Source organism: Heterocephalus glaber, unplaced genomic scaffold (assembly GCF_053883595.1).
Source record: "Heterocephalus glaber isolate CG9 unplaced genomic scaffold, H.glaber_assembly_v1.0 deba00001532, whole genome shotgun sequence".
In the NCBI taxonomy this organism is placed as follows: domain Eukaryota; kingdom Metazoa; phylum Chordata; class Mammalia; order Rodentia; family Bathyergidae; genus Heterocephalus; species Heterocephalus glaber.
In genome coordinates this window covers 31,821,888-31,836,584 of record NW_028258330.1, presented here as the reverse complement: position 1 = coordinate 31,836,584, position 14,697 = coordinate 31,821,888, and the positions used below count along the sequence as shown (strand labels likewise).

General features: G+C 50.7%; 1 protein-coding gene across 4 annotated transcripts in view; it reads right to left on the bottom strand.

Annotated features, from left to right (window-relative positions):
- The window catches only part of Plcg1 (phospholipase C gamma 1), a 34,053-nt gene that overhangs the window by 8,231 nt on the left and 11,125 nt on the right, over window positions 1–14,697 (bottom strand). For all 4 annotated transcript variants that reach the window (XR_002391930.2, XM_087188992.1, XM_004874032.4 and 1 more), the window contains 18 exons: window positions 7,246–7,398; window positions 7,041–7,134; window positions 6,830–6,877; window positions 4,656–4,740; window positions 4,483–4,566; window positions 4,221–4,255; window positions 3,954–4,026; window positions 3,753–3,854; window positions 3,417–3,535; window positions 3,245–3,330; window positions 3,050–3,170; window positions 2,176–2,344; window positions 1,929–2,051; window positions 1,747–1,848; window positions 1,480–1,667; window positions 977–1,177; window positions 787–906; window positions 494–674 (listed from right to left, as the gene is read on the bottom strand). Coding sequence is in view for 3 of the 4 variants with exons in the window: in XM_087188992.1 (XP_087045118.1) it covers window positions 494–674; window positions 787–906; window positions 977–1,177; window positions 1,480–1,667; window positions 1,747–1,848; window positions 1,929–2,051; window positions 2,176–2,344; window positions 3,050–3,170; window positions 3,245–3,330; window positions 3,417–3,535; window positions 3,753–3,854; window positions 3,954–4,026; window positions 4,221–4,255; window positions 4,483–4,566; window positions 4,656–4,740; window positions 6,830–6,877; window positions 7,041–7,134; window positions 7,246–7,398 (2,084 nt within the window). In the remaining variant the exon portion in view is untranslated. The remainder of the gene's footprint in view (window positions 1–493; window positions 675–786; window positions 907–976; window positions 1,178–1,479; window positions 1,668–1,746; window positions 1,849–1,928; window positions 2,052–2,175; window positions 2,345–3,049; window positions 3,171–3,244; window positions 3,331–3,416; window positions 3,536–3,752; window positions 3,855–3,953; window positions 4,027–4,220; window positions 4,256–4,482; window positions 4,567–4,655; window positions 4,741–6,829; window positions 6,878–7,040; window positions 7,135–7,245; window positions 7,399–14,697) is intronic.

Genomic DNA, 14,697 nt, shown 5'->3' with positions numbered 1-14,697 from the left:
GCTACTTATGTCCACTGATGACAAGTCTTAATTCACCTCCTTTCTGAGATGCCTTCTTGCTACCCAAGGCTGTTACCCTATTCTCGGGCTCTTGTTGACCCCTGCATCATGAGTCTTGCCTTCTTCACTTGCTATTCTACCTGCTGCAGCCCCAAGAGGACATCTGTACAACCATACTTTCCTCATCTGGGACAGTGTGGTACATGTGCACCCTTCTCCCCATGTGAGCTCCAGGACTCTTCATACTGCTGCTTGGCTCATAGGGACCCTTACACTTGAATGCCTGTCCCCATCACAACTCAAACGTTACCCCCTCCACGACATCCTCTTCTACTCATTTTGTGGCCCCTAGTGAGTCTCTGGGACACTCCAGGGAGTGCCGAAAATACCCCAGGACTTGCTGTCACACATGGGCAGGTTACCCAGTGACCACTACATTCTAGTGCTCTCTCCATTACCCTCCACACACTCCCACACCCCCCAGCCTCCTCACAGCTGTGCCAATCTTCTCCAATGCCTCCTCGTTAATGGGATAGCGCAGCTTCATTTTCCGGTACAGCGGGTGCTTCTCATAGTAGCTAATGAGGTCAACGAGGCTGTCGAACTCTGAGTTCCCTAGCATCACAGTCTGGCCCTCCTGCTGGACACGGCAATGCTTGATCTTGCCCTCAGCCCTTCACAAGAATAGGACAGTCACTATTGGGATCAGGGGAGCCCAGAACCTAGTAAGGCCCTACGGCCCTCCAACCCCTCCAACCCTCCAACACCTGGGGGCTGAACCCTCACCGGAAGGAGATAGCGTATGAGTTGGGCTCATTCCGTTTCCGCACCAGGAAGGCCCCATCTCGGGGTACACGCATTAGCATGTGTTCAGCCTGTGCTCTGGTCAGGCTTGCATGGTACCACCTGAGGAAAGGCAGAGTTAGGCCCCATCCAGCACCACCTGTGACCCTGCCTGTCCCCGTGCCCCCCTTACTCTTTGCTCTCGTGGGCATTGGTCTGTGGTACAGGCTCTGAGAGACGCATCTCAAACTCATTGCAGCGCAGGGGCACTTGCTGATAGTGTGTGATAAGGTCATAGAGAGAGTCAAAGACGAGATTGTCCGTCAAGAAGAACTTGGGAGTCCCAGCATCCTGCCGGGAATGGATCCGGCAGTGCTGGACTTTCCCATTTCGCCTGAAGGAAGAGAGAAGATGGAGGGAAGGATGAGAAACAGGCCAAGGCCTATTACACCTCAAACAAGGCATCAAGTTTCTCAAAGGGAGACCAGTCTCCTAAGGAGCTCAAGTAAGGACAGTCCAGCAGGAGGCCTTCAAACAGACTAAAAATGTGAGTGTGCACATGCATGTGTGGCAAAGAAATTATGTTCCATGTAAAATGCCTGGAACAAAAGGCTCATAATGTTAACTGTGGTTTAGTCTGGTGGTGTGTAAGTAAGTACACACACTGAGTACACACAACACACTGGGAGTGGTTACCAGAAGGACAGCGTGTAGTCACCCACGAAGGTCTCACTCTCTCGCACTAGGAAGGAACCATCGGGAGCGCCGGTCTCAATGCAGTACTCAGTGAGCAGGCGCTCAGCGATGTGCCGTCCATCTCGTCCTGCCCCGAGCTTCCCATGGAACCATTTCTCATTGGAGTGCAATTCTGTGCTGCCACTGACCTGTTATGAAGGACAACAGCAACGATATGCAGGGACTCTGGCCCCATCCCTGACTCAGACCATCCCTGACCCAACTCACCTCCTTGGGCTCCTCCTCATCCTCATTGCCCTGGTCACTGCTAGTTTCCTCAGAGTAGTAGATCTTGCTGCTGGTCAGAACAAAGTAGTGGGGATACCATTCCTGGAAGAGACCAAAGGGAGCCTATGAACCAGAGATCCTCATCACCTTGTCCCACCATGCCCAGCCCAGCCAGGCCGCACATGATTAACAGGGTCCTCCAGGTAAAGGATGCCATTCTTGATGGAGTTGCTGATGTCATTCTCAGAGTACATCACAGATGTAGGTACTTCCTCATAGGCACTGCCCTCAGCCAGCTTCTTGTGCTGTAACAGTTTAGGATGCCAGGTTGTGGCAATGCTTGCTACACTCCTAGCCCCACCTCCACACCCAGTACTAGACTTGGAACAGAAGCCCTGGCCTGGGAAAGGCCACCATATTCCACACCACCTTGATCAGGATCTTCCTCTTAAGCTGACTGGGTGAGGGGAGCCCATCAGCAGCAATGTCCACAGGCTTGGTGAGGAGTGTGTCCCCGAGCACCTTCTTGAAGTACTGGGCCATGTTCCTCTGCTGGGCAATGCTGCAATGGTCCTCAATGGACAAGATGACTGGGTACCTGTGGGGCAGGTGAGTGGAGCGATACCGACCCTGTAGTTCTGTGGGGCCGAGGCTCAGTCCAAACAGCCCCTCACAGAGTGAGGGGACTGGGAGCCAGAGGCCTGGAGGCACCTTGTGCAGAGCAGCTCTCTCAGAGGCAGCCATAGCTACTGTTCCACAGCAGGAGGCTATGGAGACAGTGGGAACCAAGCATTAGCAAGAACTGCAGAAACCTCAGAGTTGGCAAAGTTATGGGGGGGTGCTCAGCAGTGCAAGAGATTCCACACCAGAAAGGTCAGAAGAGATGAGAAGCAGCCCCCAAATGTAGCTAGTAGGGGTCAGAGAGGTTAAGAGAGGGCAGTGATGGTGAACAGAAACTAAGGAATGGGTTACAAAGAACCCAGACAATTCTCTGGGCTGTGAAGGCTAAGGAGGTGGTAGGACATTGACCTAAAGAGACCAAAGTTAAGGAAATGGCTTTTGAGGATGAGATGAGCTTGAATGCATTCCACAGATTAAAGAGAAGGGCTCACAAATAGGGGCAATTATGCAGGAAGCAGAATTCCAGAAAAAATGGCTTAGCAAGAAGCAGGGAGAAGGTGAGGCCAAGAGGAAGGGTAAAGATGAAGGCAGGAATAAAAAGGGGGAAGACAAGGGGAAGGCAGAGCAGGTGAATGACAGAGCTGGAGCCAAGTGTACCCCCGAGTCCTCTGCCCCCACTCACTCTGAGGCCACAAAGGCATGCTCCTTGATGGTGTGAAGGACGTCTGAGAACTTGATCTTGGTGGTAAGGGTGTGCCCATGATAAATGACTGGCATCCCATCTGGACCATCCCAGCAGTCCACTGGGAAGCAACATCATTTTGCTCAAGTGGGCAGGCCTCCCACTTTCCCTCCCCAGCCCCTGGCCCCCACGCACATTCAATGCAGCGACAGCCCATCCGTAGGCACCGAGCATAGGCTTCCAGGGAAGACTCGCTGGAGAACTGGTCCCCTGTCAGGTACCTGGATTGGCAAGGAGAAGCAGGAATGGTCTGGTGGTCCCTCCTCCCTCCTAAGGGGCTGAGAGGGGCTGAGAAAGCCACACTCACGTGTTGTGTGAGGAGGAGATCCAGTAGTGGGAAAGAGGGTTGTTCATAGTGTCTGGGCACACTGCATCCAACTGGGAGTTCCACACACTGTTCTCTTTGGAGAACAGGAAGGTGACGAACTGTCCAGGAACAAATGTGGAAGGAAGAAGAAAGTAAGCCCTAGCTGCAGTCCAGGATGGGAGATGGGAGTAGAAGTATTCAGTCTCCACTGAGCTAGGCAAGGTGAACAGTACATAGGAACAAGGTGGCATTTCTAAGGAGAACCCAGTTCCTACCCCAGATAAGGTCTGGTCACTTCTACTGTCTTAAACAGAAGGGGTAAAAGGTGGGGCTAACCTCATCCAGAAAGAAGTATGGCTCCTCGATCTCTCTCAAGGGGTCTCGAAGGAAGCTGAGCATGAACTCTTGCACCTGGAGCCGGTCAACAGCCCACAACTCCTGACGCGTGAGGAAGGAAGTATGGAAAAGGCCTCCAGTCAGTGCTGTCCAACTTCTCAGCCTGACACCCTAGCCCAGCCCAGCCCAGCCCAGCCATACCCCCTGGTACTCAAGGAGGAACTGCTGGAACTCAGGAAGAGACACTCGGCAGAGCTCTGGCCGCTCCCCAGACCTGGTGGGAGAGAAGTGCCTGGCAGCCGGCTGGCTAGCATGGTTGATAGACAAAAGGGGCCCTTTAATGGCAGAACCCAGCTCCTGGCCAGCAAAGTTGCCCCAAATGGTCCAGCATGGCTCATCCCTCCCACTGCTTCTGACCTAGAGCAGGAACCACCCAGGAGAGCCCCATCTCCCTGCTTCAAACCAAACCTCAAGGTGCTGGTGTCCAAGAAGGGGAGGTCCATCTGTAGGAAACAGAACCTGGTCAGGGCAAGAGCCTTGAGAGGCCATGAAGGAAAGGGGCTCTCGGGAAGAGAGGCTAGGGCAGCAGATGAGGGCAGGCCTTGGGAAGGGAGTAGGAACAATAGCACCCAAAAGCTCCCAGGCAGAGTGGCAAGACCAAGGCAAACAAGGCTGGGGATGGGTTGGAGGAGCAAGGGCAAAGATAGGAGAGGGCAGGTGGCTCATGCACCGTCTTCTGGGCGCTGTACATGAGGCTGCGGTACAGCTGAGCAAACTGCCCGTAGGTTATGTCCCCACTGCGCTGTTCCAGGTCCTGCATAGTATGAAGCAGAATTGCCTGTCAGGCCCTAGCTCAGAGGCTTCTGTTCTCCCCTTCTGCAGACAGCCCCGAGAAGCTCATACCGTCAGCCGCTCTCGGAGGAAGCGCATGTTGGGGACCCGGTAGTTGACCTGGGACAGCATGTTCTTCAGGTCCTTGGCTGATATACTGAGAAAACAGATATCCTCAGTGGTGTCATTTAACTTATGACCTCTGACCTGTTAGCTGAGACCACCTAGGGCTGGACAGAGCTAAATAACCCTATGTTGGGAACCTGGAATCCTGAGGGTAAAACTGGATCAGAACCCATGATGTGATCAAGGGAAGTCCCTTCCTTTCTCTGGGCCTCAGCTTCCTTATCTGAGCAAAGAAAAGCCCATGATTCTGGCAAGCAGTGACCTGGCTCAGGAAAGCAGGTCAGACATGGAGGAAAGAGAAGCAACTTCCAGCACCACTCCAACCAGCAGTGCTCCAGTTTGCCCCTCCAGGTCTCCTTGGCCTAACCAGGACAGGAGGCAGTGCTCATTCACAACTGCTTGGCACTCGGTTCCCCTTCTGCTGCCCACTGGAAACCTCAGGACCTGCAGTCCCAAGGATCAGTTAGTTGGCACTACAGTGCAAGGGGCTGTTGAAGAAGGGAGCAGGCATGCACAGCCAAATGCCACTGCTAATGGCTAAGCACTCTCCTGGGGTCAGACAGGATATGGGCTCCAGGAAAAGTATTTGGTCAGAAAGCCAGTGTCCTTGCCCTTCAGGACTGTCCTGACCAGGAGATAGGACTAGGATGTGGATCTGGCAACAGGATGGACAAGATGGAAAAGGGAGGCTTTCTCTCCTGGAAAGTGGTGTCAGCAGGGTGGAGGGCACACCTCCTCCTTTGGCCTAAGATTACAGTGGCAAGCACCACAACACCCTGAGGGAGCTCTGCTCTACACAGAGGTCAAATGTTGAATGAGTGCTGTCTGCACAGGGACCATCTCACCTGACCTTTAGTCACCCAAGAGGCATGTGTTGTCCAGGTACCCATTTCCCAGTAAGGCAATGGACAGCTTCACTACCTTTCCCCTCTGTATTTTCTTTTCCATGGGCAAACAAATACGCTCTTCCTTCTGCCTTGTACTGCCAATTTCTTCAGTTGCTACCCTCCTGCCTGCTGCTCTCCACAGCAAAACTCCTGGGAAGTCACTCACGATCTCTTTATATCACTTGAGCAGCCACTGGGCTGATGCTGCTCTTCTCACCACAGCTCTCAACTTGCAAACTTCACTCCCTTCTCTCTAGGGTTTCTTCTTACTCTTACTACCTGCCACTTAATGCGGGAGTAGTCTGAGGTCAACAATGGACCTCTTCCCTTTCTTCCCTATACTTGCACACATGAACGATCTCATTCACCTCCAAGGCTTTCCATATCACCTATCTACTCCCACATTTATCTCTAAGCCCCAACTTCTCCCCTGAACTCATTTCACTCACCTACCAACTCCACAACTCTACCCAAAGATCTAATGTGATCATAACTTATACCTACAATGAGACCCTGCATTCCCCACAGTGTGCTCCTCCCAGTCTTCCCATCTCAGTCATTGGCAACTCCACTTTCCAGATGCGCAAGCTACAAAGCATACTGATTCTCAAGTCCTCTTTCTTACACCCTGAAATCAATGTGTTAGTAAATTCTTTTTGGCTCTATCTTCAAAACACAATATAGCCAAAATATAGCCACTCAGATCCAAGATCTTTCACCTGGAGTGGTGAAGCAGCTCCTAACAGCGATTCCATAACAACAGCCAACATGATCCCAAGAAGACTCTAAGTCAGGGCACATCACTCCTCTCCCCAGAACCTCCAATGGTTTCCTGATTCTTGAGATGATCAGAGTCATCACCACAGTTCACACCACACCCTCGCATCTGGCTGTTGCTCCACTATCTCTGCTTGGCACTTCGGCTGCCATACCAAGCCTGAAAGTCAATGAACTTCAAGATATTCCCTCACATACTACCAGCTGCCCTGACCCTCAGAGACAATTCTGCAAGTCCACATTCTGCCCAGGGGCAGAGCACATAACATATTCTTGGTAGCTTCTCTCATGAGCTTGTGCCAAGGGCTTTTCTGCAGAAAGCTACCTGTGCCAGAACTTCCACCCCCACCTAAGGTAGGTTGGTCTCTTGGCTCTCTAGGCAGCTGCTCAGAGGATAGATACTGTTCTGGCTGCCTCTACCCACCTGCTGGGCATGAGCCACAGCTCAGCACCTACCGATCCTCACGATTCCGATCCACAGAATAAAACTGCTTCCGGAGCCACCTGGAAAGAAAGAGAAGCCTGAGGTGAGGGTCATTTCTCAGCGAGGGTAAGTGGAGAGGAAGAGGTGGTATTCAGGCACACAAAGGTGTGACATGTGTGTTCTCGCGTGCCCCTGGTCCCTAAGGCCCCCAGCCCTAACCATGTCAAGTGCAGTTGTGTGTACCTCTCAATTTGCAGGGGTGTGGCTGCCTGCATTGTGTCCTCCATCAGCCAAGTTAAGCCCTTGATCCACATGTTCACTTCATCCTCAGACGTAGCTGTAAGCAAGGATAGGAGTTAAAGTGAGGGCACACACCTCCTACTGAACCAGAGGCTGGCAGGCCTTCCCCTTATTTACCCCCTACCTCCTGTAGGCCCCTGACTCCCACCTTGCAGGCTCAGAGTCTTCAGGCGGAATTCCATTCCATAAAGGATAACGAAGCAGTGTGACTGATCTGGCCGGAAAGCAGGGTCTTCTTGATAGCGATCAAAGTCCCGTGAGGTCTTCCCTGGGCGGATCTCCTTGATTTCACGAATATCAACTAGGAAAGTAATTAAGGGACCAAGGTCAGGATGGAGATTTCCAGAGTCAGCACTAAAAGGAGGTTTTGGTTTTTTGGTTTCCTCACTCATTCCCACATTCTCATAGGAAGGGACCACAAAGAAAGATACCCTCTTTTCCCTTCTCTAGGAGCAGAGCCCAAACCACTCAGGCATCCTAGGTGATAAAACAAAGTAGGATGATCTAAAGGCTGACCTTTGCTAAGGGCTAGGAGGTGAGATAGGGGTATACAAGGAACAGGGAACTCCGAGTGGCATCCATTTCCCATCTTTGTTCCTTTGCTGAGAACACATGCTAGATGCTTTGACCTAGAAAAGGAGCTATGGGCACACAAGATCCAACCATAAGTCCCAGGAGCAGGGCTGGGCAGGTCCAGATGGGCCTCAGGATCCCTGGGAGGAAACAGGTTCAGGCTCAGAGAACTGGCATATGCCTGAAATGTCCCATACCCTAAAGATATTCATACTCAACTCAATAAGAGGCCTAGTTCTCCCTAAGACAGCGCTGTCGTAGCACAAAAGCCATCCTAAGCCTAGCCCACTGTTTGGCCTGGGACTACTTCCCTATTGTAGCTATCAAGGGCCCTAGGCTTCTTCCTTTGCCCTCACACAGCACAGACTGAGGAACTACACAGGCCTGAATGCAAACAACCTGCCTTGGCCACTAACTGGATCGAAAATGCAGAGCAGCTCTGAGCTAAATGACTCATTAACTATTTTATCATGTATAAAGCAAAGGGCTTGACTGAATTTCTCCAGAAGGCAGGGTGGCAGGAAACACACACAGACACACACACACACACACACACACAGGCTCAGGGGTGAGACTTGACTAGAATCCTAGGTCCATCTGATGTTAGCTGTGTGTTCTCAGCAAAGGGATAACCATTCTGTCCCCTATTTCGATTGTGCAGAAGTAACAAGCAAGAGCATCAGGAGGATGTTCATGAGATCAAAAGTGCTACCTAAAAGTGTCAGCACTGTACATGGGACATGGAGGGAGTTTTGTTCTCTGACCAGAGCTTGCTCCTATGCAGAGACTCTGATCCAAGACCTGAAGAGACCCTGACACTCTCCAGGAGGACCCTGGCCATAAACTAACACTGTCCCCTGGGTGTGGATGGGACACGATAGAGGGCAGACACGCCAGCCCAGGATGACAGATTTAGGGAGGATCAGGTCAAGTGGAAGAAGCTTGGCTTAGCTAAGAGAGATGACTGTGAGCTCTCCCTGAGCTTGGGAGCCTCTTGAAATGCTCTGGCCGAACATACATACAATAAAATAAAATGCTCTGACCCAAGACTGGCCTAAAGACTTGGAGCTCTGCCTGGCCAGCCCCTACCCCAAGAATCTTCCCAGCCCAAATGGTCCACTAACCTGGCTACAGGTCCTAAAGGTCTAACCTCTGCTCTCTCTATTCCTGTCTTGTCCCTAGTCACAATGGGCCCCATCTATCCCACCTGGAACAGTGGCAGCACTTCTGGCCCTATCCCTAGCTCTCCTGACACAAAAGTACTGCTTCGCCCCACAGCCCATCCCATCCCCTTAGCAAAAGCCCTCTGGCCTGTCTTTGAGTGGAGAGCCCTGAATTTCCTGCTAGCGGCCCAAATCCTACATCTCAGCAACCACTAGACTTTCCATTCCTCCTGACTTGCCCTGGAGGCACCACTCACTCCCCTTCTGAGGCTGCCACTGTCAGCCTAATGAGAATATGCTCTCTCTATGGCCTTCAAGGGTCTTCACGATGGAGGCTCAGAGGTTTACCTCTAAGCTTTTGCCTTCCCATCTTCTCTGCTCCATCCAAACTAAGCCAGACTTACACCCAGAACAGCCAGTGCTTCCTGTCCCTATTTTATTCTGGCCTCTGGCCGAGCTTCATTCTCCCAGGCTCAATTCTCTCCTACCAAAGACCCAACTGAGAAGCTCCACCCTGCACAATCATTCTTTTGATGCCTCATGCTGCTACATAAATGGATGTTGCTCATCTTCCCCAGGCAAAGCACCTTCAGTGGGTGCTGAATGAACAAAAACCTCCAAACAACAAAAAAAAGCAGGCACACAAGTGGAGGAGGAACAATGAAAAGGGATAGAGTAAAAATGAGACATTATACTCAGGTAGAAAAAGGGAGGGGGAAGAACTGGGTCATAAAGACTCAGCCTGAGAACAAAGAGTTGCCAAGCACAGAAGGAGGAGCTTTCATCAGGGGAAATGCCCAGATCAGAAACTGCACAACCGCCACAAACTCTGCCTTTTGAAACAGAAACCAGCATGCTCTTCTGGTGCAGAGCTGCTATCATTCCCCTCCTATACCTTACAAAGGTGTGCACACACACAGATGCATACAGACCAGGGCCTACATGGTCCATAGCAGGGGCTTTCCCTTCCATTGCCCACTGGGTTATCAGATAACTCCACAATGATGTGGCACTACTATTCAGCAGGTAACTGAATATTATTCAGCAGGTTACTGTTCAGCAGTCCAAGGCCTGCTGCCAGGCAACATGCAGCCACCTTCATACTGTCTGTTGCACACATGGAGACAGGGACACACGCACACAACCAGCAGGCCCCAGGTGAGCTCCAGCCTGCCTGTCCTGTGTTCCTAGGCTAGTCTGAAAGCAGAAAAGGTCCCTGTTTGAGATAGGGACCAGGCGGGCAAAGAACAGCTTCAGGCCAGGTATCCCAGGCTTCTAAGCTCCCACTAACTACACCTGGTCCCTTCCTTTCTCCCCCACAAAACACTAGCCTGCAAATCCTTCAAGCCACACACACACTTAAAAGAACCTGGCAGCAGTAAAATGCTCTACCATGGTCTTGAAAGTACATCCTGGACTACCTCTACCCCACTCCCATCCTCCTGCCTCCCAGAACAAATACAGCAGGGCCTTCTTTCCTAATAGCCAAGGCTGGTTCCCCAAGAACTGCCAGCATGAGGAAGAGACTCTCTAGTCAGGCATTGCCTCTGTCCTAGTTGTGGCTGAGCCATTCAGATCTTCCATGGATCAGGAAGGGCAAGAAGAGACCCTTCCAGAAGCCGGGAGCCTAAGGAAGAGAAGACTGCTCAGGGGCAGGAGAACCACATGCAGCCCAGCCTCCTCCCTATGTAGAACAGGGGAACACTGGGGAAAAGAAGAGTCAGGGGTACTGAGAGGGCCTTGCTATGCAGAAGATAGGGGAGTGAGAAACTCTGAGGACACGTGAAGAATCTCATAATCAGGAAGCCACCCCACACGCAACAGATAAGAGGCCCCATTCCCAGATGTACCCCAACCCCAGAGCACAGGGAGTCCAGAACAGCTAGCCTGGTTCCTGCAACCTCACTTGTTCCAGGACCAAGGTTCCCCACCCAGGCTTCAGAGATGACCTGAGTATGCTGTTCCAAACATGTCTATGGTGGTGGAAAGACAGGCTGCCTGGAGCATTGAGGACCCAGTCCCTCAGATTTAATCGCAACAAACTGATGGAGAAATAAAGACTGCCATTTTTGGGGGGTTAGGAGGGTTACTGGGGATTAAACCCAGCAGTGCTCTACCACTGAGTTCATGCCCACCCCTTTTTATTTTTTGTGACAGGATCTTACCAAGTCACCGGTGACTTGGTGATCCTCCTGCCTCAGCCTCCCGAGTGCTGCAATTATAGATGTGTGTGTGTGGTTTTTTTTCACAGAAGAAAACATGATGGCTGGCTGGCACTTGAGGCCAGATCTAAGCATTAAGTTAAAATGCCATAAAAGTGAATTTATAAAATCAAAGCTTGCATGACCAGGCCAGGGACACTGGAAAAGGCAGTGTTACTTTTTCATTTCTTCTTCCCTCTTAGCCCAGGGACAGACTCCTGGCCTGAGACCATGCCAGTAATGGCAGTCACTGTTTCCTCATCTGAGCCACAGAACAAATCCCAAGCACTCTGGGAGCTGTGAAGTTAGACAGTTGTCAGGGCTGAGAACTTGCTTCTGCAGAAGAGGCCCAATCCCTGGAAAGCACCAATCCACTGGGTGGACAGAGAAGGTGCTGTCAAGGGGTCAGGCTAAATGATGGCCAGTCAGGCTGAGGCCTAGTAAAGGGGGAGAGGACAATGCCCACTAAGGACCCATCTGAGTGCCAGCTCTTTCAAAGAATGGCTGCTTTCCTGTCTTGGACTCCTGCTCCCCACCCTCTGCCAGACATCAGGCCTAGCCACCAGCTCACCTCCTCCCCAACACAATGGGATAACTACCCTGCCCAGCAGGGATATGCATAGTGGCAGTGTTCATGAAGCCTAGGAAAAGTTCCAGGACAGCAGGAAACCTAGGGAAGCGACAGTAAAGGTAGGGCACTAACCTTTTTTTCCAAATTCCTCAGAGCTCAGTTCCAGGGAGCCGGGCAATCCTTCCCCAAGGGTACCATGTTTCTATACTTTGTTTCAACCTCAAAACCTTAAATTAGGCTCAATCTTCTTGGTTGGAGCCTGAATTCTTCTAATGTTCCCTGCCCTCACAAAAGCCACTTTCTGAACAGCCATGAAGACAGAATACTCCTACATGAAGGTCTCAGGGTCATATGACAATGGGAAAATGATGCTGGGCCATACCCTCCTTCCCTTTCCTGTGCAGCAGTTGCCACTATACCAGACCAACAGCATCAGGGGAGGGGCCAGTGGCACTTTTCCAGGACAGACAGAACCCCAGTAAAACTGTGGAGCACAGGTTACATCCACAAGCGGATTCTCCAAACACCTGAGAATAGCCAAGCCTGACTTGGCATCTGGCCCCTTTCCCACCTTGGTAAACAGGAAGACGCCATTCAGACAGGATGGAGATCTATGAGATCCCCCTACACAGGATCCTGCGCAACTATGAATTACTGCTTAGGTCACAGCTACACAGGATCCTCAACACGTGTTACCTAAAGTCTAGATTCTAGAGGAATCCCCCCCTTTAGAACAACGAGGAGACAGAAGGTCCAAAAGGTTCTGTCACAGTCATACAGTAACTCATGGCTAACTGGACTCCTCGATAGTATCCCCAGAGCAGCCACCAGTCCTGATATCAGGTATACAGAGAAAAAAGAGAGCAGTTACAACACTGCCTTCCTGCCATCCAGGCAAGCCAAACCTCTTCCCTAGGATGAGAGTTTATTCTCACTCACTTCAGAGGTGGCAATAGCATGCCTAGGCCCCAAAGGAAGAAAGGAAAGGGAATCCCCATCTACAAAACTCAAAGCTGGAGGACAGAACAACAGTTATCTATTAGGCTTATTCATTCATTCATTCCATCATCTGATCAAACACTGACTAGGCATCCATGTACTCCATGTCACGTCCAGGGCTGGGTCCTGGGGAAACAGATCAATAAGGCATTTCAGTTCTTGCCGTAGAGAAAAACTCCTGCCTAATACAGGAAACAGATGGGGAAGCAGATAACTATGAGGTCACACAAAGCGTGGCTCAACAGGGAGATGTCTGTGGTGTTGAGACTTAAGAGTGCTCTGCGGCTCTGTTGGGAGGTAGATCTGGAGCTTACCTGTGCATGTTGGGCAGAGGGGGTCCCAGAAGCCAATGCATCAATACAGAGAGCCTACTGTGTTACAGAAACAGCATGTAAAGAGTGTCATAGATGAGAGGGGAGGGAAGATGTATCCAGAGGCCTTGACCACCATAGTAAGGGGAAAGCAGGAGCAGACAGAAGTGGTTTTCCTCTTTTTTTTTGCCCAAGCCCAGAGGACTTTCCAGGCAGCCGATAAATCACCCTCTGGGCCAGGAGTCCTGTGTGCTCTGATCTCTGCCTCCTTGCAGCTGATGCCACCAGGTTCTTTCTAGAAGGCCTGTGTCTGCTGGCCTCCAAGCCACCGGAAAAAGGTTGGGGGTCTGCCACGGCCAGGTCCCAGGACTTTCCAGGATCTTGAAAGGCCCCAAATAATGTCTCTTATAGTATATTCAGGTCACATGGAGAATAAGAGTACTGGGTGTAAGTCATTTTTCTTTCTTCTTCTTTCCTGACCTCAACCTCCCTCCTACTTGAAGCTCTGCCCTTGTCCGTGCCCCACCCCCTGCAATTTTACCTGGTTTTCCTACTGCTTTGTGAGCTACACGCCTATCCCCATTAAACTACTGGCCTTCTTCAAGGCTCAAGCCCAGGTAACTCCCCTTTTGGTTCTCTCTTCTTCCTAGTTAGTGTCAGCCATAGTCACAGCTTTAACTGTCTCCTAATAGATTCACCAAACATTCACCAACTTGTCACCAAACATCTCTAGTCTCTAAGCTTCAGACCCTACAACCCAAATGTCTACTTCCTACCCTCACCTCAAGAATACCCTAAAGATAACTCTCAATCCAAGCAATGTCTTCTCTTACCAAAACCTGGGCTTCTTGCCATGCCCCTTGGGTTAGATAACATCATCACCATTCAAATGTGCACAAAATACAAATTTCTGAATCATTCTCTACATTTTCTTTTTATTCATCAGCCCCTAATCCAATTCACCGAGATCTACTGAACACCTATGAGAGGCACCATGAAGTGATGTACAGGCATCTCAAGAAGTTGGAACCCAGGTGTGGTTGCGCACACCTGTAATCCCAGCACTTAGGAGGCTGAGGTGGGAGGATAGTTGAGAGTTTGAGGCCAGCCTGGGTTACACAGTGAGTTCAATGTTAGCCAGAACTACATAGTGAGACTCTGTCTCAAAAAACAAAAAAGAGGGCCAGGGATTTAGCTCAGTGGTTCCGTCGCCTGCCTCACAAGTGCAAGGTCCCTAGTTCGATCCCTGGTACCAAAAAAAAAAGAATCTTGAATGCGAGAGGAAGAACAGATTTGCACATTATGCTCCATGGCTGACGTTAAACACAACCCTGACACAAAAGCTCTGAGAAGCTGTGAAGCAGAGGATAAGGAGTTGCCTCTGTTGGTAGGAAGAAAGCAGCATCCTGTCACTCATTTCTTGCATATGTACTTTAGACAGACATTTACACATTTATAAGAGCTTTATACAAGCTTTTAATAAGAATGCTTCATTTCATCCTTACAAATAACACTGTGAATGAAGCAGATAGTACAATTCCTATTTCCCAAGTGAAGAAACAGCCCAGAGAGGTTAACGAACTTACCCAAGGCAGCAATTGGAGAGTTGCAGAGCCAACAGTATTTCAAAGCCAAGCTGCTTGCACCTTAGGTTTGGCTCTGTACTGCTTCAGGATCCCTGTGGGAGGTGGCCAAGCAGGGCCAACACAGGTAGAGGGGAGGATGGAAGGACTCCAGTCTGCACCATGTACTGTTACTTTGTGGCATTCATCACAGTAGTAA